We start from the raw sequence: 23,745 nt of genomic DNA, 5'->3' as shown, positions 1-23,745 counted from the left end.
AGCATATCGAGAATTTGTAATATGTCAAAGAAGCAAAGTTGTTCAAAATGTCAAGCTTAATCTATTTGGGTCGTCAAAAAACGTTCGGCGTCGTCACTTCCGGCCAAACCGGAAGTAGTTGGAAAACGCATAATTTTGCCGTTCTTAACAAGTTTTTGGCTAACATATGTCTCAGGGAGTCCAAAATTATTTTCCGTCCGTTGTCGTCACTTCCGGTCAAACCGGAAGTAGCCAAAATTAGCTTATTTTGAAGGTTTTGATGAAAAATTGAAATTATAAAGTCATTGGAGACGACTTAGCTCATTGCTTTCTTGTGTTTATGTCAAATCAGGCACTTCCGGTCAAAACCGGACGGAAGACCTACTCGTTGCTTTGCAACGAGCTTTGCTCTAGTTAAGGTCTTTCGTCTTCAGCGGAAGACCTTCTTGTTATTCTTAGGTTTCTTTTCCACTATTTTTATTATTATTGTTTTTTTTTCTTACCGATTTTGTGCACGCGATTTCTCAGAAACGGCTCGATCGATTTTCATGAACCTTTCAGGACTGATGGAACATCAATCAAATCTGATATATAATTTTTTATTTTGATGATTTTCCGGTTTCGAGATTTCCGCGATTTAGTGATTTTCATAGGGTCACATTGTCCAGCTTTTTTCTCACAAGTGCTTTTAGATAGAAACGTAAGATTTTCAGCGATGATAGAGCAACATGTGCTGATGTGACACACATCTCTCTTATTCTCCGGAAGTGCAGCACGTCGGCGCTCGCTATGGCTCGAAAAAAGGTCTATCGGGAATTTAGAAATTTTTCACACATTTTTGGCAATATCTTTTAACACGTTAATGTTTTGTTAAGACATATAGAACAAAAGTTGTGAACAATGTCACGATCTTTCGATAGATATCAACGATAAGGGACTGGTCCCTAAAATTAAGGGCTAAAAGGATCCGAAAGTTTTTCCTTTATATCTCAAAAAGTATTTAGAATTTGTAATACGTCAAAGAAGCAAAGTTGTTCAAAATATCAAGCTCTATCTAATGGCGTCGTCAAAATACGTCCGGCGACGTCACTTCCGGTCAAACCAGAAGTAGTCAAAAACTGCATATTTTTGCCGTTCTGGACAGGTTTTTAGGTAACATATGTCACTGGAAGCTTAAATCTTAATTTTTCGTCTGTCGACGTCACTTCCGGTCGAACCGGAAGTAGCCAATAATGGCTTAATATTACACTAATTAATGTAGATTTGGAGGATTTAACCATTTTTAACTTTATTACTCTTTTTTTAATGAAAGTAACAGATGCACTTCCGGTCAAACAGGACGGAAGACCTACTCGTTGCTTTGCAACGAGCTCGGCTCTAGTTATTATTATTGTTTTTTTTTCTTACCGATTTTGTGCACGCGATTTCTCGAAAACGGCTGGATAGATTTTCATGAAACTTTCAGGACTGATAGAACATCAAACAAAGCTGATAGAAAATTTTTTGCTTTGATGACGTCACTTCCAGTTTTGAGATTTCCGCGATTTAGTGATTTTCAGGGGGTCTCATTGTCCATAATTTTTTTTCGAAAATGCCTTAAGACAGAAACATAAGATTTTCAGCGATGATAGAGCAAGGTGTGCTCTTTTGTCACACACCATTCTCTTTTTCTGGAAGCGCCGCACGTCGGCGCTCGATATGGCTCGAAAAAAGTTCTATCAGGGACTCAGAAATTTTTAACACCTTTTCTGCAATATCTTTTTACATGTTAACAAGTTGTAAAGACATACAGAACAAAAGTTGTAGAGAATGTCACGATCTTTCGAAATATATCAACGATAAGGGGCTGGCCCCTATAATAAAGGACCAAAAGGGGCCAACAGTTTTTCCTTAATATCTCAAAAAGTATTGAGAATTTGTAATACGTCAAAGAAGCAAAGTTGTTCAAAATTTCAAGCATTATCTAATGGAGTCGTCAAAATACGTCCGACAACGTCACTTCCGGTCAAACCGGAAGTAGTCAAAAATTGCATATTTTTGCTGTTCTTGACAGGTTTATGGGCAACATATGTTACTGGAAGCTTAAATCTTAACTTTCCGTCCGTCGACGTCACTTTCGGTCAAACCGGAAGTAGCCAAAAATAGCTTATTTTGAAGTTTTTAATGGAAAATTGAAATTACAAAGTCACTAGAGACTACTTAGCTCATTGATTTCTTTTGTTCACGTCACTTTCGGCACTTCTGGTCAAAACCGGACGGAAGACCTACTCTTTGCTTTGCAACGAGCTCGGCTCTAGTTCTTATTATTTGTTTTCTTACCGATTTTGTGCACGCGATTTCTCGAAAACGGCTCGTTAGATTTTTATGAAACTTTCAGGTCTGATAGAACATTAAAAAATCTCGATAATTTTTTATTTTGATGACGTCACTTCCGGTTCGGAGATTTTCGCAGTTTTGTGATTTTTAAGGGTCAGTTTGTCCGTCGCATTTCTTGAAAACCGCTCATCACAGGAAGATAAAACCTTTTCGGGAAGATAGAGCAACATATGTAGATTTGCATTGTGTTGTTAATTTTCACCGGAAGTACTGCAGTTAACGCTCGGTATGGACTGAAAAAAGTAAAATTGAGCCTTTCAAAATTTCTAACACTTTTTCTATTATATCATTTTACTTGTAAATATTTTGTTAAAACATATAGAACAAAAGTTGTGAAGAATTCTGATATCTTTCAAATGATATCTCGAAAAAGGGCTGACCCCTAAATTAAGGGATCTAGAGGGGCCAAAAGTTTTCACTTGATATCTCAAAAAGTATTCAGAATTTGTAATACGTCAAAGAAGCAAAGTTGTTTAAAATATCAAGCTTAATATATTTGTGTCGTCAAAATCATCCGGCGTCGTCACTTCCGGTCATGCCGGAAGTAGTCAAAACGCGTATTTTTGCCGTTTTTTGTCAAGTTTTTGGGTAACATATGTCTCTGGCCATGGGAGCATAGAAATTTGGTTTCCGTCCGTCGTCAAAAATTTGCATATTTTTGCATTAATTGTCATAGCTTTAGAGGATTCAAACCATTTTAGGCGTTATTTCTCATTTTTGCTAAAAATGAAAGCTACTTCCGGTCAAACAGGACGGAAGACCTACTCGTTGCTTTGCAACGAGCTCGGCTCTAGTTATTCTTTTTTTTCTTCTGCTTCCTAGACCGCAACTCTGAGTCCTCATATCTCGCTCATTTCTCAACGGATTTCGCTCAAATTTTCAGACGTTATAGACGTTAATAAACTCTATCAGAAGGATATGGAAATAACGAACAGTATTCAATCTCAACGTCCATTAAACAAATATACAAAATAAGAGCAGAGCAAACACGGACCTCCGAAACATCAGAGGTGGGATCAGGTGCCATGGAGGAGTGAGCATCCCCTGCCGACCGGTCACACCCGCCGTGTGCTGATTGTTGTCATAATCAGGAAATAACGGAAAAAGTCCGTGGTCAATTCAGTGTATAAATAATGGACTAACAATTGGTATGAAAAACGTCAGTCAGCATTTCATTCAATGATAAATTGTATTTCCTGACAAGGTCATTGTATCGACCATAGAATTTACGAAATGATGACTTTAAACGAGACTGTTGATATTCTTGTTTCATCAACTTGCTTGTCAATAATTTACCTCGTTTAAGAAATTGTTTATACGTAGAGCACGCTCTTGCGTATCGAATCAACTGAGATATAAATACTTTGTATGCAGGTGATGAAGGTATATTGCTGCATAAGTAAGGGAAGTTGACGATAGAAAAGTTAAAGTCATCACGTTTATCATATAGCTTGGTTGTTAGATTACCATTAGTGTCTTTTTCAAGTAAAATATCCAAGTATGAAGCAGAAGTGTCAGACTCTGTGGTATCTTTTATCTCAAGCTCACCAGGATATATCGTGTCGACGTAGGAATGGAAATTATCATTATTAATTGACAATACGTCGTCGATATATCTAAATGTCGAGTTGAAGGCCACAGCAAGTGTTTTCTTCTTTTCACGCAAAAGATTTTGTATAAATTCTGCTTCATAAGAATATAAAAAAGTCTGCTAATAACGGAGCGCAATTTGTACCCATGGGAATTCCAATAGATTGTTGGAATACCTGGTCTCCAAAAACCACATAGATATTGTCAATCAGAAACTCAAGCATCTTCTTGATGTCAACTTCAGAGTACTTATGTGTGCAATCAGAACCTGTTTTAACAAAATAATTTTTCAAATGACCAATGACAAGGTAAGTAAACTTACGAGTCCCATTTTTGTTGAAGAAGCAGCTGTTAATGATATCAAAAAGCCTGGATTTTAATTTGTCGTGGGGAATTGTTGTGTATAAAGTTGAAAAGTCGTAAGTTTTTATGCTGTTGATTTTTGTAAAGTCTTGTGATTTCAAATTGTCCAAAAGTTCTTTAGAATTTTTAAGTATCCACATCTGATTTACACCACTTCTTGAATATATAGTTGTACAGTACTCTTGAAGTTTTTCCTTCACTACTGTCAATATTTGAGTGAGAAGTAACGAAAGAGGCTTGGTTGAACATTTATTGGAACCTGAAATGCATCTTTGTTTGTAAGGATTCTTATGAAGTTTCGGAATCAAATATATATAAGGTAGTTCAAATTCATTTTGGCTCTGTGGAATATTAAAAGTATTCAAAACTGACAGGTGATTTTGAAGAATTTCTTCCTTAGAAAGAGAAGTATATGTATAAGTAGGATTACCACTTGTAGAATTAAATCCAAGTTCTTCTAGAATGCAATTTATATAATGAGCCTTACAGACGAAGACAATGTTGTTACCTGCTTTGTCGGCAGGAACCAGTACGTACTGATCGTGTAATCTATCTAATTCTTTTTTCACTTCTGGTTTATTGAACACAGAAGGATAGATGGTTTTCATTTTGCCCCTCAATCTTTTAATACGCGACTTTAACATGGATCTGATACATTTAATCCATTCTGACAAGGTGTCAGCGTCTTCTTTTTCATATCTAGCCCATCGTCTGACGTAATTTTCAACAGAATCCATAATATTTATGACATTCCGACGCCAGTTGAAGGATCGGGGTTCCCTATATTTAGGACCTTTTAAAATAAGTGATCTAAGGTCCTCATTACGAACTATTATTACGTCACCTGTAATAACGTGTCCAGCAGGACTATAGTTATAGGGCGAAGAAGAACATGAACACGAAAGGGGATTATTTTTCAGATAGTCGATATAATGTCTAAAATTTCAAAAAGCTACTTCCGGTTTTGAGTTATTTCCCTTTAAAGGAAAATTTATAGGCTTTCGTTTCCAGACAAAGGCTCAGAGACGGCTAAAGCTGGAGCAGAAATTCTACTGATTTTAGATAATAAAAGGATTGAAGTTGTGCACATCGGTTTTTGTTTTTCGATTTCTGTATTCAAAATGGCGCTATATAGGGGTCAAAAATTAGAACGCTTAAAAGAACCAAAAATTACTCATATTTTTCTTTATATCTTCTAAACTAAAAATATTTTGTTACAATATATAAAACATAATTTGTGCAGAATTAGAAGATCTTTCAAATGATATGTCGAAAAAAGGGCTGACCTACATTAAGGGACCTAGAGGGGCCAAAAGTTTTTTCCAGATATCTCAAAGAGTATCGAGAATTTGTTATGCATCAAAGAAGCAAAGTTGTTTAAAATATCATGCTTTATCTAATGGAGTCATCAAAATACGTCCGGTGACGTCACTTCCGGTCGAACCGGAAGTAGTCAGAAAATGCATATTTTTGCCGTTTTTGACAGGTTTTGGGGTAACATGTCTCAGTAGAAGCTTGAATATTAATTTTTTATCCGTCGTCGTCACTTCCGGTCAAACCGGAAGTACCAAGGAATGGCTTAATTTTGCTATTCTTAACATAGATTTGGAGGATTAACCCATTTTTGGACTTCATTACTCTGTTTTTTTAAATGAAAGTTACTTCCAGTCAAACAGGACGGAAGACCTACTCGTTGCTTTGCAACGAGCTCAGCTCTAGTTATGTTAATTATTATTGTGGGTTCTGCTTTTCATTTTAGCCATTATTATTCCTGATCACATGTGTCTACTACTTGCACTATATTCTTATCCATCCGCTATATCGTCTGCATACTCAGCAAGTTTATTTATGTGAGATTTACAGGTTTTTGATATAAATTGTTTACTTACTTATTATAGACACATCTCTTGTTATCCATATTTATTGGTTATTTTGTCTTTTCACATTTTAATTCCGTTTTGCAGTAATTATCCTCATTGTACAGTAGCCTTGTTTGGCACTGGTTGGCAGATCTCTGTTTGTACGGTACCGCACAGTGCCGTAATTGGTGGAACGTTGCCGTACAGCATTTTTATTGGTTGAATCTAGTCATGTTACCCTTTACGAAGGTTATATATATGGGCCGATCGCATTACGTAAACAGAAAATTTGCCGAGTTGTCAAGTGCGTACATTTCAAAGAGATAAGTCTAAGATCCGCCGATATTTTCATCGTAGCCTTATATAACATTACCATTGTGATTTCAGGTGGGAAAATGATCGACAATTATCTCCCAACACTGGATACCTATTTAATTGTAATTAAATGTGGGGATCATCCTAGTATATACATTGTACACCCTCCCCCCTTTTTATAATAGTGGCCTGTACGGTAGACGCCACCAGAGTTTATTATTGTACCTGTTGGAATGAGAACTGATTTATGATTAATAAATATTTTTGAGACCAAGACAAATCTTATGTTTTCCCTATAAGCAGAGGAACAAGGATTTTAGTACAGGAGTACTACCAGTATTTATTTTGTAGCGTCCCTGACTTAAGCTTGGCCATTCCAGGGAGCTTACAGTACGATATCTTTTAAATAAGTCAAGAAATCCCATGACAGGACCGTTTTAAAATGTAAAGTACATATTAAATAAGTAATATAAAAAATCACTGACAGGAAGTTTTTTAGCGAAAGGTCCTGCTCCTCCTTAAGAATAAGTATAGTAAACATTTTAAAGACAATTAAAATTAAAACCCTGATTACCTGTTTAAGGTACCTGAATTTTATCACGATAAGAAAAAAAAACACTTAATGATATTATTCAAAATATTGTTAAGGAAAAATATCTTTTTATGAACTTGTAATCCAGTGAGATAAAATAGCTGAGTTTACTTAAATATAATTAAAAGATGGCGGAAAGGTCACTAAAGACCGTAGAAAGGTCACTGAAAGTTGACAGAAAGTTCACTGAAAATTGACGGAAAAGTGTCCGCTGAATGATGACTGAAAAATACCTGAAATGTGACTGAATGGCACCTGAAAGGTCACTGAAATGTGTGTGCCATTCAGTGACTGAAAGGCCACTGAAAAATCACTGAAAGGCGCCTTTCAGTTTTCACTAAAAGATCTTGTTTCTTCCTGTGATTGATGTTAATTTTAAAAAAATCTTAATTGCTACTTTTCTTAGATATTAATTTAAACTGTGTAACTCCTTGCTTAAATTTGGAAATGACGTACCAACTCAGTCAGCGCTATGACATTTTACAGCGTGAATTATATATTTCAATGAACATTTTTCATTTATAATTTCATTTTAGAATGTAATTTGTTTTAAAGGTAGATTCAAAATTGTGCACAAATTTGCAACATTTATGAAGATGGTTCTAAGAAATGGAACAAGTTAGAATTTTTTATCAATACTTATACGTATTAGTGACAGACGAATATATTTTGCAAATTTTGTTTTTGAATCAGTAATCAGACTTTTTAATGCAAAAAAAAGACCTACAGGAAAAACTATACTCAGTAAAGAGTTGGGGGCAAGGATATCGATCTTCCTCCCTGTTTTCTACTCGTTTCAATTACTTAAAATCTTAATAAACATTACGGAAATTGTCTCATTTCTAGTATGTTTCCTGATGCATATACACTTTAGAATTTTTTCGCATATTTTTTTTTATTATTTATAATTATACATTTACATGTATGTACTTGAAAAAGTATTTTATTTTCATATATATATATCTCTTCTTCTTTAATAATTATAATAAATACATACTAAGCAGTCTATACGGTTTGTTTTTATTTTATTTGGTTTCCTTCTATGACTAATTAACAATATTTTCAGATAAAAAAAAAACCTAATACACACAAAAAAAAAAAAAAATTAAAAAAATCCTATAAAGAACAGAAATGGAGAAGAAAAAAAAACATCGGTAAGCCGATACAAGTCTTTGATTGGTAGGAATATCTGATTGACACTATTGGTTTTTTATGTAAAAAGAAAAAAAAAATCTTTTAAAATTGTAATAAAATCACAACATTCGCAACAATAGTATTCAGTTCGAAATACTAGTATTAAAGAAAACAAGCAAATTCAAACAATTGTGGCCCCCACTTTCGGTGTCTTAGTAAATGGGTTGTCATTACATATAATTGTGGCATTTTCTTATTATGTACGCCGTGCACGATTAATAACCAGTGATAACTTTTTGAAAATTACGTCAAACATGAAGGTCAAGGTCAAAGGGACAATATAAAAGCATGATCTTATATCTTATTACAGAGAATTACATGTCAAATATGAAAACCTTTTTTCTCTTTCAAACATTAAAAGGAAAGATAACATTTTTGACAAGAAGGTCAAACTCCAAGATCAAGATCACATTGTAAAAAAACATAGTGACTTTTGAACGATCTTGTCAGGGGTAATACACGTGAGAAATATGAAAGCCCCGCCTTTTCTCATTCAAGAGTTATGACCAAAATTAAAGATTTAAGAAGTGCATGTATATTAAACTTCAAGGTGAAGGTCAAGGGGGCAAAAACCATGGTGTATATAGAAAGTTTTTTTCAGAAGTAGTACACATGTATAGTAGGGAAGTCATATTTTTTTTTCAAAATTCAAGTAATTTTAAATTTTTTGAAATATCAAGGTCACGTGCTCAAAAATCGTAGTGTATATAATAAAGTACTGCCACAGGTACATGTAATACACAAGCGTAAAATGAAATTCTTATATTTTCTTATTCAAAAGTTTTGACCAACGTTCAAGATTTTGTGACAGACGGACAGCTACACAGACCAACAGACGGACAGACTGACAAATAAATGATATCTAATATCCCCATTGTTTTCGCGAAATCAGGAAAAAAAGAATAACGAACCTTCTCTGATCTTGTCTTTAAAATAATACTGTTAACTTTCTATGCTCTTATTAATACAAATTCTTAGTGGTGCCGTTTTCTCCAGTCCGTGCAAAATTAGTATATTTTCAAAAATTAAATATGATGAGAATCCATCATTTAATGCAAATCATTACAAGAAATACGATGAACTAAAAACAAAAGAAAGTTTTGATTTTACTATTCTGAATTTGATTTTTAAAAAGTAAAAAAAAAACTGTATTGAATATTTTTTTTCAGTTCAGAAGGAGGGAAATCATGACATTTAAGAAAAAGAGGAAACATAATCATGGAAAGTAGAATATATGATTAAAAATGGCATCAACAGCCTTAACAGGAACTCAACAAAACTTTGTCCGTCTGGCGATAGCCGTGGTAGACAAAATAAAATTACCAATGAAAGATCTTCTTGAAATTTACATTAAGCCTTGTGACCTATACAATAAGATTCGCCTTTGCCCCGCATTATTACTCGGAAAACACAAACTAAGTGAGGAACAGAAAGATTTATGTTATGTATCGCCTCCTTATATCCCTGATTATGCTAAATTCGATGTAAGTTTGTTATATAAACTTATACAAAACCTGTGTAAAAAAGTGGTAACAACAAAAGGATGGGGAAAAGAACCGGAAAGTGGTGATAATCTCATCGGCGATGACATCGAACGCCTCAGGCGAATCCGAAACGAAATTTATGGTCATCTGAAATCTTCTAGCATCCCTGATGTCATGTTTGAATCGCAATGGAAGGAGTTAGAAGATATTATGAAAAGGATGTGTACATTTCTGAACAGTAATGGCTCTAATCCAGTAAATTACGAGAGAGAACTTGCAGATGTCAAAAGGTGTGATTGTGGTTCTAATCACATGGATCAATACAAACTCATGCTGAGGCTTCTCGAACCAAATAAAGGTCGGTTTGTTTATTTGATATTATTAGATGAATGCTTATGATCAAATTTGTTCGTTAAAAACAAAAAAAAAAAGATCCCTTAAACCTTTATACAAGTTTTTATACTCTTCCTATACCAGAGGTAACCTGCCCACCCCACCCCCAACCCCACCCCTCCAATGATTCTCATAGAAGACGTTAGGCATATAGGAGTGAAGTTGTTGGTGCGAGATTAATTTGATCAAGCAGTAGATTCTAGTCACTTTTCTTAATTTATTTTATAAAACTTACAATGGAAACATGAGTAGCCCTGTACTAGTGCCTTAATCAGAATGGTTTCAAAAAGGATTCCTCTCTCTTACATAATATATAGCAACACAACCCCCCACTTAAATTTTTTCATAATAATTAATCATAAGCAGTAGATGGGAACATAATCTTATTTAGAGGACACAGAAAATATTCCAAGATTTTATATTTTTTACCTACGGAATTTTTTTTTTCAGCATGTCAACATTAACATTATACAGTGTCATCCGTTTATGTGTTTTCGTTTTGTGTATAAATAAATCAACATAGTTTAATCAACGGGGTTATCCAAACGTTGTTAAACGAGAATTATTATTAATATTTACAACTATATTTCTCTATGATTCTTTGCAAAATAGAAAAAGTTCCTGATCTCATGAACTACCATGGACTGGGTAAGAATATTTCTATGTTGATGTCAAAAAGTAGTACATCTGTTTTTCAAGAATGATTTTGGAATGAAACATATATAAGGCAAGTCATCAGAAAAAAATAGTTTTGAGAACTCATGAGGTACATGAACTTTAACCCATTGATCGAGGAGCGATATTGTGCTTCATGAAATATGCAGGTGAGAAACGCCCTAGTTCATGTCCCCACGTTTTTCTCAAAAATTAAGTTCATCTCTTTATTGTGTGCTTTGAAATTTGCATAATTAAACTCAAACCTCGAAAAAATGCGTGTATACACAAATTCCTGGTATTTAGGAAAATTATTCATTTTCGTTTTGATTAAAGCTAGTTATGAAATTGTGTTTTTTAGGCTTTCATCAAATTTATAAGATTCATAAAGTTCTTAGTACAGAGTGAATCAATAAAGGATATGGAGAAAACGAATTCAATACTTTTAATTCCAGTTAAAGGGTTTTAAGAAAGATTTTTAAAAACGTTCCCCTCCCGGTGTTTACTGTAAAAGAAGTTTCAAATAATTTTCTCACATAACTTCTCTGTATATGTCATTGGATCTTTATTCTAATTGTTGTTTTAATTTTTCTGTACACAGGGTTCTCTTTCTACGCGCATATGTTTCTTTTGTATATAGTTTATGTTTTGTTTACGGAATTTTTCAAATGAAATACAATTCTAAAAAAATTATCAAATACATTGTAATGTGATCTTATTAAATGTCTAGAGTTGCCAACTATTTCTGTCAGAGGGGAAACGACAATTATGTGTGGGAAAACAGTACGTTTTGAAGTTGATATAAAACATTCATCTACATCAACCCAGAATTGGCCTATCACCTGGCACAGACTTAAAGGGAACATTTCAGAGCAGATTGATACCAGTGCAGAGAAATACAGAAATAGCACCTGTTGTCAGCTTATGATAAATGGGGCTTCAAAAGAAGATCAGGGTGACTACCAGGCAATTATATCAGGAACTCCAAATGAACGGCACATAAAAATACACAGTAATGTGTTGTCCTTAAAAGTCTTTGGAGGTATTTTTTTTTATCATCACTATCAAGAAGTACAGAGAAAATTTTATACCGATTAGGAAACAATTTTTATTATTTGAAAAATATATCAAATGAATTTATTTTTTCATTATGCATTAATTAAAATGTGCGACTTGTTATCTTCTTCACGAGAACAAAAATCTCAAAATAATTACTTCAGTAAGTCTAAACCTTTTTTAAATGATGCCTTTTATTAAAGGTTTTTAAAACAATATTTTTATTTTTGTTATATTGAGTGTTTCACAAATACATTTCGAATTTAGGATTATTTGAATTTCTTTTGCAGTTATATTGAGTTTAAATTGTTCAAAATACCTTGCCGAGTAAATAATTACAATAATTCGAGAACACATTGTAAAAAAAATCATAATATTTAGAATAAGCAACTTTTTTACTATCCTCAGAATGGCAAAATATCTTCGATCACAATTGAACTTCTTAAGGATTCTTTACATTACTATTTCATGTTTAAAACATCAATAAACAGATTCTGTCGTTTCATCAATTTTCGTTGTCATCATTTTTCGTGGATTTTGTAAAATAGACGTTTTCGAGGATACGTTATTTCGTGGACAAAAGCATTGCCAATACAAATGAATGTCATATTTCGTATTTCGATGAACATTTGAATTCATGGATTTCCTCAACAACGAAATCCACGAAATTTGGTGTTCAACGAATATTGGTAAAACCACAGTATATCAAGAGTATTAATTTTTGATGAATCATGTTAATTCCTTTACAAATTTAGAGGAACCAGATCTTCAGGAACTAGAAGTGACCTCAGACGAATGGGACGAAATTATACTCCGTTACAGGTATGAAGTCTCACAGGGTTCTCCAAAAGCCAATCTTATACAATGGACTAGAAATGATCAGGTTTTAAAAGTAGATCAAGAAAAGTACGTTGGTGGGGATTTAACAGACAACTTTTTAACCATAACATCCCCGTCAATTCATGACAGTGGAGAGTACACATGTACCGTATTCAATGCTGCTGGCTCCGCCTCCAGATCATTTACCTTAGGTTAGTTATACATTTGTTTCTTTTAAAGACACATGGTTTTATTTTTTATACCTCAAGCCTTGAATATTTTAGAGATTGAAGTAACAACTTTTTTTTAAATGTGACTGTTCAAAGGCCTTAAAATATACAAAATTAAATTTATAGGTGTACCGAAGGTCAAAATTCAAGCGGAATCAGTTTGTTACGGAAACAATGCCCTTATAACCTCTGTCGTATCATCTTGTCCACCAGCGGCAAAAGCAGTGTGGGAAAAGAGTAGTCTCAGTGATGAAAATAAATTTGAAACCATCACCGACAGTGACCCAAAATATTTTTACAATTCGTCAGATCCACGTGGTCCTATACTTAATGTAACAGCAGCAACATTCGATGACAAATTGTATTACCGACTTCGGATAACCAATTGCATAGGAGAGAGTGTCAGTGATAGAGCTCTTCTCAATGTAACAGGAGGTACGTAGAGACATATTTAACTTACAATTAAAGTATTTGGTGATAATTTGTTTAAGGTTACGATAACCAAAGAACGAAAGTCATAATAGCTCAAATTGCTAATGCTATGGCGATCTGTGTTTTTACAAAATCCTTTTAGAAAATTGACCATATCTCAAGAACCTCTCGGCCGATTTTTGTAAAATTTATCAGAGAATATCTGACGAAAGGGCTCGCATTTGAACTATAACTAGCAATGTGACTCCCAAACAAGAGGAAATGATTATAAAATAAAAACAAAAGTACTCATTGCTAAAAATCTTCTTTTCAAGAGCCACTTGGCAGTTATCACTAAACTTACATACAAAGATGGGGATATGTTGTAAATTAAAAATTGTTTATGGTGTCACCCTGAGGCAAAAGTCGTGGTCTCAAGGAACTTCAAAGTTCACCAAAGTATGTTTGGTAAAACTTTATTTTTTTCTTACTATAAGGAAGTATGATAAGCACGTATCAACAAATCTTGTCAGTAACTGTATCTTCATACGTCAAAATATGTTTATTTAAAATTAGATCACCAGTCATCTTGATCCTTAAAACATTGACTTACTTTTTGAATATTGCAGGCATTAGGAAATATCCATTCTTTGTTACGATTTCCTTATTTCACAAAGAAAAAAGTACATTGTAGGATATATTTTGTGTTTATGGATACAGAATTGTTTAAAAAAAACTGATTTTGGGTAGCTATTTGCTAAATTTAGGCATGTTGACAAAAATGTTATATAAAAAGACGATCGAAACAAAATTATAATTATGCAATTGAAGTTGACATAAAAAAAGATGCTTGAGTTTCTGATTGACAATATCTTAATGGTATTTGGAGACCAGGCACTCCAACAATCTATTGGAATTCCCTTGGGTACCGATTGCACTCCGTTATTAGCAGACCTGCTTTTTTATTCATATGATACAGAATTTGTGCAAAATCTAATGCGTGAAAAGAACGGAGCACTTGCTCTTGCCTTCCACCCGACATTTCGATATATCGACGACGTATTGTCAACTAACAATGGTCAATTCCATTCCTATGTCGATACGATATATCCTGGTGAGCTTGAGATAAAAGATACCAGAGAGTCTGACAAATCTGTTTCATATTTGGATATTTGAATCACACAGCGGGTGTAACCGGTCAGCAGGGGATGCTCATTCCTCCATGGAACCTGATCCCACCTCTGATGTTTCGGAGGTCCGTGTTTGCTCTGCTCCAATTTTATATTGTTTTATGGACTTTGATATCATAAGTTTGTTAAAATACCCCCCTCGCCGGAACCCACTTTTATGGTAGATGTAAACTTTTCAATAATGAACTAATTTTTGCCTTTACCTAGCCAGTTGCTCAGATGAGCGAAGTGGTCCCTGGGCCTCTAATTATATATTAAGCCGTTATTGGGAAACATTTAAAGATGATGTAACAACATGACCTATGTGAAAATAAACGTTGTGGACAACTGATTTTTTTTTTCTTTTTGCTTTGTTGTTTTTTTTTCTCTTTTCAGATCGTCCAAACATATTTAGCAACCATGAAACAAAGGCAAACAGCTGTTCTGTGATATTGACGTGTGACGTTTTCCTTTATGGCAAGTCTCCTCCAATTACCAAAATTGCATGGCAGAAAGATGGTAAAGTCATAAATGCGACCACAGGAAAGTATACTGGAGGAACAGAACTTAACCCAGCATTAGTCATTCACAATGTTAATAAATTCGACGCTGGTTCATATCAGTGCAAAGTCACCAATGAGGTGGGATCAACGCTTGGAAATGTTATTTGTCTAGGTAAAAAATTTTGTATAAAATTTTTACGAGATTTTTCAACATAAGTGTCGGAAGCAAATTGATATCGGGGGGGGGGGGGGATGAATAAAAGTGTGTGTGTGTGTGGTGGGGGGGGGTTAAATGAAAGTATGTGTGTGTGGGAGGGGGGGTAAACATGATGTAACTTGTTACTACTTTTATGTCCTTCTTTTCTTTTTTAGGATAGATACTACATTTGATTAAAAATAACGATCACCTCCAATATATATTGATGAATGTATCCCTTCCTAATACTAATCACATACAATACTAATCCTTATATCCCCAAAAGTGAATTTCATTGCATTTTCCAACATAAAGAAACTCAATTCAATTATTGACCAATCCTTTTCATCATTTCGAATGAATTTGTTTTTCACAAAAACACAAGCTTTACTACATGTTTCATATCATATCTTATACTATTGAAGATGCATCTTATTTCTTAATTTTGTGCAAAGATGATAGAATTAAAATAAAATTTAAAAACTCACTTTTCTATTTTCGAGTAGTCCCCTGTTTAAAGAAACTTGTTTGGGGTATGCCAGTTTTTTCATGTTTTCAATGTTTCATAATCCAATTTAATTGTTTATCTTTATCAAAATAGATGTTCCTAAAATTGAAATAAAAGAGCAAAGAAACGAGGCGAATGATAGATTGGAATTCACTGCGGTGCTAAACTCAATTCCGGAACCAATACATGCCCAGTGGTCCATTAAAAGCGAGAACAACCATGGTTTTACACCTATAGATGTCAACAGAGAAGAGTACAAAGGAACATCAAACAATATCCCCAAACCTGTGTTGTGTATTAAGCACGTACCACTGCAAAATCGAATCTTTCAAATTGAGGTTCAGAACTTTATTGGAACAACTAAAATGCAGATACCAGGTCTGTAAGAAATATTTTTTTCAGATTGGTGATGTTATACTTTAAGTTATGTCTAATCATACTATGTTTTACTAATTAAGTTAAATATAACACGGCTGTATCTTATTATTGCTTGTTTTGTTTCTTTAGAATTTTAACTTCTAATGCTGTTTTATATTTTCAACGAAACGTTCCTTGTTTGCTTGCAAGATAGTTTACAAGAAAATTGAAATTTACGTTTTTTCATAATTTTTTCATAATTTTTCAATATCTCTAATATTAACATTGTCTAAAGTAATACAAAAAATTGTACAGAAATCTGCACTCTGAATTTCAATAGGCTTTAAAAAATTTCAATAATAAATGTGACAAACTTAATTTTAAAAATATGCACATAAAACATTAATTTGTAATATCTGCACAGAAAAATTTAATATGTATGAATGTAAGTAGGTCCTTAAGTAAATAAATAGTAAGATGATAATTGCACTGTAAATTTATTGTAGACAATTTATGTTTGTTGTCTGACGTTGATTCCATCTAATTTTTGAAATTTAATAATTGAAATTTTGTAGGTGAAAGAAAGCCATGTTCACAAGAAAAGATGTCTTATCCAAAAGGTATGGTGAAGCAACACATTGAAAAAAACCACAATTGTTTACCTCTAAAACAAAGGTTAATAATGTCGATACAAAAATCAAACATTTATTATTGAAAACAAATATATATTTAGGGATATTTCAGATGCGTCCTTTAGACATCAAAGTATTTCTTCACAAAAGTTTACTTGAACATAACATTTGATAGGCAGAATTATTTGGGGAAAATCTTCGCATAGAAGACGAGTGACATATTTCATATTGTTGAAGTACAATTAAGAGAAAATACAAGTTTTCTTAACATTACCTTGACAATTGGGATGGAGTTCCGACAGAGAATACATAAACTTTGAGTGATTTTCATGAACACCACTTTCATTCTATTTTATTTGGAATCCAATGTACTGAAAATATTTTTCTCAATTTTACCAACTGGAAATTTCTGTTTAGTTTTACACAACAAATCCACAAATTCCCCTTTTGCGACATGAAGGAAATCGCTAACATACACCTACCAGATTTGTCCTGTTTATACTTTTTCTGACGCAGTTCAATGCTTTTCACTCAATACTGGGGTTTGATTCTACGCTCTGATACATGTACTATATTTAATCTCTATGCTTAATAATAATAATAACAATACTTTAGTTAGAGAAGATGGCATGATTAGTGTGACACACTATTCTTCCTCAGGGCCTTTTAATTATAACAACAGTATAACATCAATTTAGTAAAGATGAACAACTTAGAAAGTGAATTATAATGCACGTATATACACAATGTTACATGATAATAATGATAATCATAATAAAATAGTAATACTAAACAGATACATTTATATGACATAAAAAGCAATATAATGTCAAATGAGTAAGAATTTACAATGTATAATTATAAACATGTGCAAAAGATATACATAATTCAGAGTAATAAAGTTCTGCTGTTGAAGATATACTTTTCTACATTTCGTTTAAAGATTGGCAGAGTTGGCGCATATCTTATATCTGTAGGTAAATTGTACCAAATATTAACACCGAAATATTGAAGTGAATTTTTAAATAAATTTATTCGGTGTTTTGGTAGGCGAAGGTCAAACTCAGATTTTGAACGAAAAGTATAAGCATTAGTAGTTTGAGAAATAAATAAATCTTGCAAGTAAGCCGGGCTCTGATGGATAAATATCTTGTACAACAAAACACATTAATGCGAAGTTACCAAGTCAAAAACAGATAGCCACCCTAATTTTTCAAATAATGCCTTAGAGGGAGCATCAGGGGCAGCATCAAGTATAATTCTAGCTATGTAACTATATGGTGCACTACCCATGATAGTCAGACAATAATAAATAGAAGGCATGATAAAGGCATTGTAAGAAAGTTTTTTGGTTTTCAAAGGAAGAAATTTCTTGATTTTCTGCAAAGTAAACAATTTATATATTGAAGATTTGCAGACCGAGTCTACATCAGTGTTTGATCTATATGTACCCCAAGTATTTTTTTCTGTTTCAACATTGTTAAGGTGTTTGTCAGAGAATGTAAACTGAGATTTTGATTATATAGTTATCAGCAAACATATCGATGTTTGCATGACTTACATGTAAGGGAAGGTCATTAATATACAACAAAAACAAAAGGGGGCCTAATATTGATCCCTGTGGCACTCCTGCTATGACAGGTAAGACATCAGAAGAAGTTGTACCAATTTTTACACATTGTGTCCTGTTATGCAGATATGATTGGAACCATTTAATTGACAATTCATCAAAGTTGTAATTCTTTAATTATTCTATCAGAATTGTATTACTCACTAAATCAAACGCTTCGCTAAAATCCAAAAATGCTATACCTATTAGATTACCCTCGTCCTTAGCATGCAACCAAGCATCTGTTAATTTGGTTAATGCTGTTTGACAAGAGTGAAATTCTCTGAATCCAGATTGAGATTTTGTTATAAGATCAAAAGTGGAAATAAAATCTCGTATTTGGTTTGCTATGTGCTTTTCAACTATTTTGAATAATGTTTGAAGTATAGAAATGGGACGGTAGTTATTGATATCTATTTTGCTGCCCTTTTATATACAGGGGTGATTTAAGCTTGTTTCAGCTTTGATGGAAAACTGCCATTGCTGATACTAGCGTTTATTAAATGAGTTATTGATTTACCAAAAATACTTGCTGATAGTTTTAGGAGACGAGGCCAAATGAAGTCAATGCCTGCAGAGTTATTGACATCTAGCCCGTTCATTGAATCAACTACTTCAGTTTCACTTATTGGTATAAGGCTAAAAAGTTGTCATCACCAAGTTTAAATTTTGTGAATTGTCTTAACAATTCTGGATCGAATTTGCAGTCTGGTAGATTATGTAAAATTTTAATTGAAATTCTTGTAAAGTGTTCATTAAAAATATTAGCAATATCCTGTGAATTTTTAGTTTCTGAGTCATTATGAATGATATGGGAAGGGGTTAAGTTTTTAGATTTAGATGCCAATTGATTAAGATATCCAAACATCTCTCTTGGATTTGAACTGTCTTCGATGGCTGATTTTTGATACAAAGTTTTTGCATTGTCTATCAATAGTACAACTTTATTTCTCCATGTTCTGAAATTATCATAATCCCCATAACGGTGGTATAAATCTTATAAATGCCTAGCTTCGTTTATTTCTTTAGTTAGTCACTCTGGTCTTGACTCACTTTTAACTCTCTTACATTTTATTTTGGCATCTTTGTCAAGGACATTATTACACAATATATAGAAAGTATAAAGAATGTCAACAGGATCGTGTAAGTCTGCAAGACTATCAAAATTTTGATTTGTCAGGTCAGACAGAAAATTCATTGAAGTTCTTGAAATCACTGTATTTAATTTCTATGTGCTTGTTCCTACGTTACATGCAATTAGATTTCCGGGTTACACAAATTAGGTAATGGTCAGATAAGGATATTGGGGATACACTAGCTTCACATATGTTATCTGATATGGTGGTATAAAAGTGTTCAATAAGAGTACAGGAGGTGTTAGTAACTCTAGTGGGTGCATTAATTACTTGTGTTTGTCCAAATTCCTCTAAAGCAGATGTCCAGCATAGCGGGGGTCTTTGAGGAAGTCAATATTAAAGTCACCTGTAATAATAATTTTACTGTTGTCACAGCAAAATCCTCTACCCAGCAAGAGTGGGCAGATGGTGGGCGGTATACAGAGAAATAAAAATAGGTTTAGAATTTTTAAGATTGATTTCTAGTCATATTGATTCAATATTACTTACTTGAAATTCAGTTTTACGCTTGTAAGTAATATCATTTGAAATATAAACAACAATTCTCCCGCCTAACTTAAATTGTTTATCCTTTCTTTCAAAAGTAAATCCATTAATATCTAAACCTGAATCACAGTGATTATCATTTAAAATGTTTCACAGAGTCCTAAAATTTCAAGTGAATTTTTGTCCTGTAGCAACAGTTTAATTTCGTCAAGTTTAGGTGTTATATGAAACACAATCAAATTTCCTAATTGCAAACCTCTTTTAAGCAGTCCAAATCCATTTTGAGTGCATGACCCATTGGGGACTCTTTGGGTTTCCTTCCGATTTAATTTTTATGAGGACTTATTTGTGCAACAATTTCAGTAAGGTTACTTTTTTGTATTCCATCTTGAAAGTTAATATTAATTGATACACTTTTGTTTTGTGAATTTAAACACTTTTTGAGAATTTTAGACATTTTGAGACAGGGTGTCCAAAAACATATGTTACACTTTTTAACCATTATAAAAATTTAATGCCTTAAGTTATATTAATGAAATTTAGAGTATGTACTAAAATTATGATCAATTTTTTGTCAAGCATACATTTCTTTTACAGTTTCCTTATTAATCATAAATATTTTTCTTTAGAATAACATAGGTCATTTTACAGCATATTCCAAATTATATCCCTTGGAATTAACATTGTTTGAACACAATTTTTTTTACCAAGGATTTGATGTAACATGCTAACAGTTTAAATATTTCTCCACATTAAAATTGAATTCACCAAACACTAGAATTTAAGATTCTCTTTAACAACTTGTTAAAATGGAAGTGGGCTTAGTCGGGAAACGATGCATCTGTTAATATTTCAGAGTCGGGTCTAATTAAAATCCAATGGGTAAATTCTGTAATTTTTGTCTCTTTCAAATGCTGCATTAAAATTATCTTCTGTGAAATCAGTTTTAAATTTAATTCGAGTTTTGTATGAACGCTGGATTTACCAAAGGTGCTATCTTGGTCATGCAGGGCCCATCTAAGGGATTTTTTGAAATAAACTTTCAGTAGAGTAATAACTCTATTAATGGTATTAATGTTCTCTTTGGTATGGGCACTCCTTGGTCTTCTACTAACATTATACCAGAATTAAGTCATGTGTCATTTATGGTGCCTTTAATTTCAAACTTCCTCATCACAAATCTGTAAAATAGCATTCTGTTGAGCACTTTTATTACGGGATGTTGCTTTTCTGATGCTTCTAATGACTAAAGTAGCAGATTTACACCCATATTAAAGTTTGACACTTTCTATCAGCTGTTCTCCTGATGGTTCCATATTTAAAATATGATGACGTCATTTTGACATCAAAACTACTTGGATGTTTAACAGAATTTCATGAAAGTTTGTCAGATAAAATGTATGCTGCTACACTAGATGTTGAAGAAATATCTTTGTGTATGCTTGTGGTTTAATAAAGTTATGGATGATTAAAAGTGTAACATATGGTTTGGGACACCCTGTATACAAGTAGTGTTCACATGTGCAATCAACATTGTAACATACATCACATTAATTATTTAAAACTGAGTAAATATTGCTATTTACAGGGGACAAAAAGTTATTTGAGACAATAAGTTCGGCATCTCCGCAATTTTGTTCTACGGCATTTCTTTCATTGCCGATTCACCGGTCACGGTAGCCTAGTGGAAGAGCGTTCGCTTCCTGATCGGGAGGCCCGGGTTCGATTCTCGATCGCGGCGCCGCGTCATACCTAAGACGTAAACATAGGTAGTGACTGTTCCTTCGCCAAGCGCTCGGCACTAGAAGTGAAAGTCACGGGTCTTTCGGATATGACCTTAAAAACGTAGGTCCCGTGCCACAGTAGACGTTGGCACGATAAGGAACCCTCACTGCTCAATGGCCCTGAGTGCCAATTATAGGTCTAAATTTGAAGCCCTTCACCGGCATCGGTGACGTCTCCATATGAGTGAAAAATTATCAAGAGGGACGGTAAACAATATACAATCAATCAATCATTGCCGATTCCCTAGAAGGAACAAATCTTTTGCTTATGCCCAATTTTCCCACATTGCCAACACAAAACTTTTTCCCATGTCGACAGTTCCGAGTAGAATGGCCCTCTTCTCCACAATAGAAACACATATAATTCCTCAAAGCAAATGAATCGACACGGATACTATATTCCTTTTGTTTAAGAATAGGAACGGACTTGTTGATGCTCTTTAATAATTCAAATGTGCCTTTATCAGACAAGTGAAAGCCGTCTTTCCAGTGAGCTCATTTGCCTGATTTCTTTGGAACGATTTGCTCATATGGATAAGAGTAGCTCCGTACTCTTTGCACACATATCTAATAATTTCATTCACTACACTCACATTTACATCTCTTAGCGGTAAAACTTCGGAGAGATATACTTGTATTCTCGGATACCGTTTCCGTAGATCGCAGATAATTTCCACGAAGTCGTTTTCAGTTGATTTCGGGTCGTGGTTGCTTGATACATCATTTCCACCCACCTGAATGACAATATAACGTAAGGGCGATACATCCGTTTTGGCCAATTTTGCTTTGATATGCGAGATTTTGGCTCCTCTGTTCGTGGAAACTCTTACAGATTTATTCAATCCACGGGCTCTCACTATTTGCAGGATCGAACTTCGAATTATGAGAGATGAGATGATCCACTTCGTAATTGTAGTTCTTCATCATTTGTTGCTTTTAGGGCCCTCGGGGTTTCCTCTTCTAATTCTGGGACGCAAATCTCTGTGTTTGTGCTCGGATCAGTCACGGAATTAACAGTGTTGCACTGCTCATGTCTAGAAATGCCAACAGACAACATTGTAAACCTTTCTGTAGATGTCTCCAAGCTTGTGTTTAACTGCCAGTTTGTAGGTTTGATGATGTGGATTCTTGAGTGCTGAGTTTTTCTTTCAGTTTTTCTATCTCAAGGGTAAGGAATTTAACAGTCTCAGTAAGCTGTTTTATCGTAGTTGCACTATTGCAGTTGCTGCATTCTCCGAGTTCATTGATTTTACATAGTATATTTTCTGCTTTTGGTGTTGAAGCCGCATACTGTGTACACTTTTGAATATCATCAGTACTGGCTGTCAGAAGAGAATCGTTTTTTACAGGCGTTGATGACATTTGTGGAATAGATTGTTCCAACTGCAACATACTTCGAGTGCTGTTAGATTTTTTTTATGTTATACAGAAATTTATCCAGCCTCGAGTTTTCCGACCATCCTTGAATGTGCAGGACGCTGGTGCCCGAATAGAGTTTGGCTGTCACAGTATTGCACTCAGACTTGAAAATCTTACCATTCTACCCTTCTTCTTTAATTGCTTTAAGTTCTTCTTCCAAATAGCTCAGAATAGTGGCATATTTGTCTTGTTGAAATGATATAGTTATGCTGTATTTGTTAAAATTCACATTCAAAACAATTGGTATACTCAGTCCATTAGGAGTGATAATTATCGCTACTGAATTATCACACTATTTCGACATTTAAAGCACTATATGCCCTTCATCTGTCACATTCAACAAGAACATTTCAAACAATCTCAGAAGAGTTCCTTAATACTTGTAACTTTTTTCAACATAGTCACCGTTTAACTCAAAACATTTCTTATGTTGCTTTAACAAGTCATAAAAATATTCACAAAATGTTCTGGTTTCAAAAGTAAAATAATATTTAACAATGCCTGTCTCATATCCTGCAATCAACCGACCTCTGACCGCGTAAAAACGACTTTATTCAAGGATTTACGGCAAAATCAAGTTACGAAATTAACTTTTTACAGCACCGCAATCTCGGAATTAGGTCTTCCTTCA

At 33.7% G+C, this 23,745-nt stretch overlaps 1 protein-coding gene across 1 annotated transcript in view; it reads left to right on the top strand.

Annotated features, from left to right (window-relative positions):
* The first annotated feature begins 9,442 nt into the window (after positions 1-9,442).
* The window catches only part of LOC134256696 (uncharacterized), a 94,992-nt gene continuing 80,689 nt past the window's right edge, over positions 9,443-23,745 (top strand). The window contains exons 1-7 of the mRNA XM_062739378.1: positions 9,443-10,110; positions 11,530-11,841; positions 12,611-12,886; positions 13,031-13,339; positions 14,881-15,159; positions 15,785-16,069; positions 16,624-16,668. Of these exons, the coding sequence (XP_062595362.1) occupies positions 9,513-10,110; positions 11,530-11,841; positions 12,611-12,886; positions 13,031-13,339; positions 14,881-15,159; positions 15,785-16,069; positions 16,624-16,668 (2,104 nt within the window). The 5' untranslated portion in view covers positions 9,443-9,512. The remainder of the gene's footprint in view (positions 10,111-11,529; positions 11,842-12,610; positions 12,887-13,030; positions 13,340-14,880; positions 15,160-15,784; positions 16,070-16,623; positions 16,669-23,745) is intronic.

This window comes from Saccostrea cucullata, unplaced genomic scaffold, assembly GCF_032062105.1.
Source record: "Saccostrea cucullata isolate Sc308-1 unplaced genomic scaffold, CSIRO_AGI_Scuc_v1 ctg1001, whole genome shotgun sequence".
Taxonomy (NCBI): Eukaryota; Metazoa; Mollusca; class Bivalvia; order Ostreida; family Ostreidae; genus Saccostrea; species Saccostrea cuccullata.
Note: the sequence above shows the minus strand (reverse complement) of the source record. Positions and strands in the feature narration are given on the sequence as shown.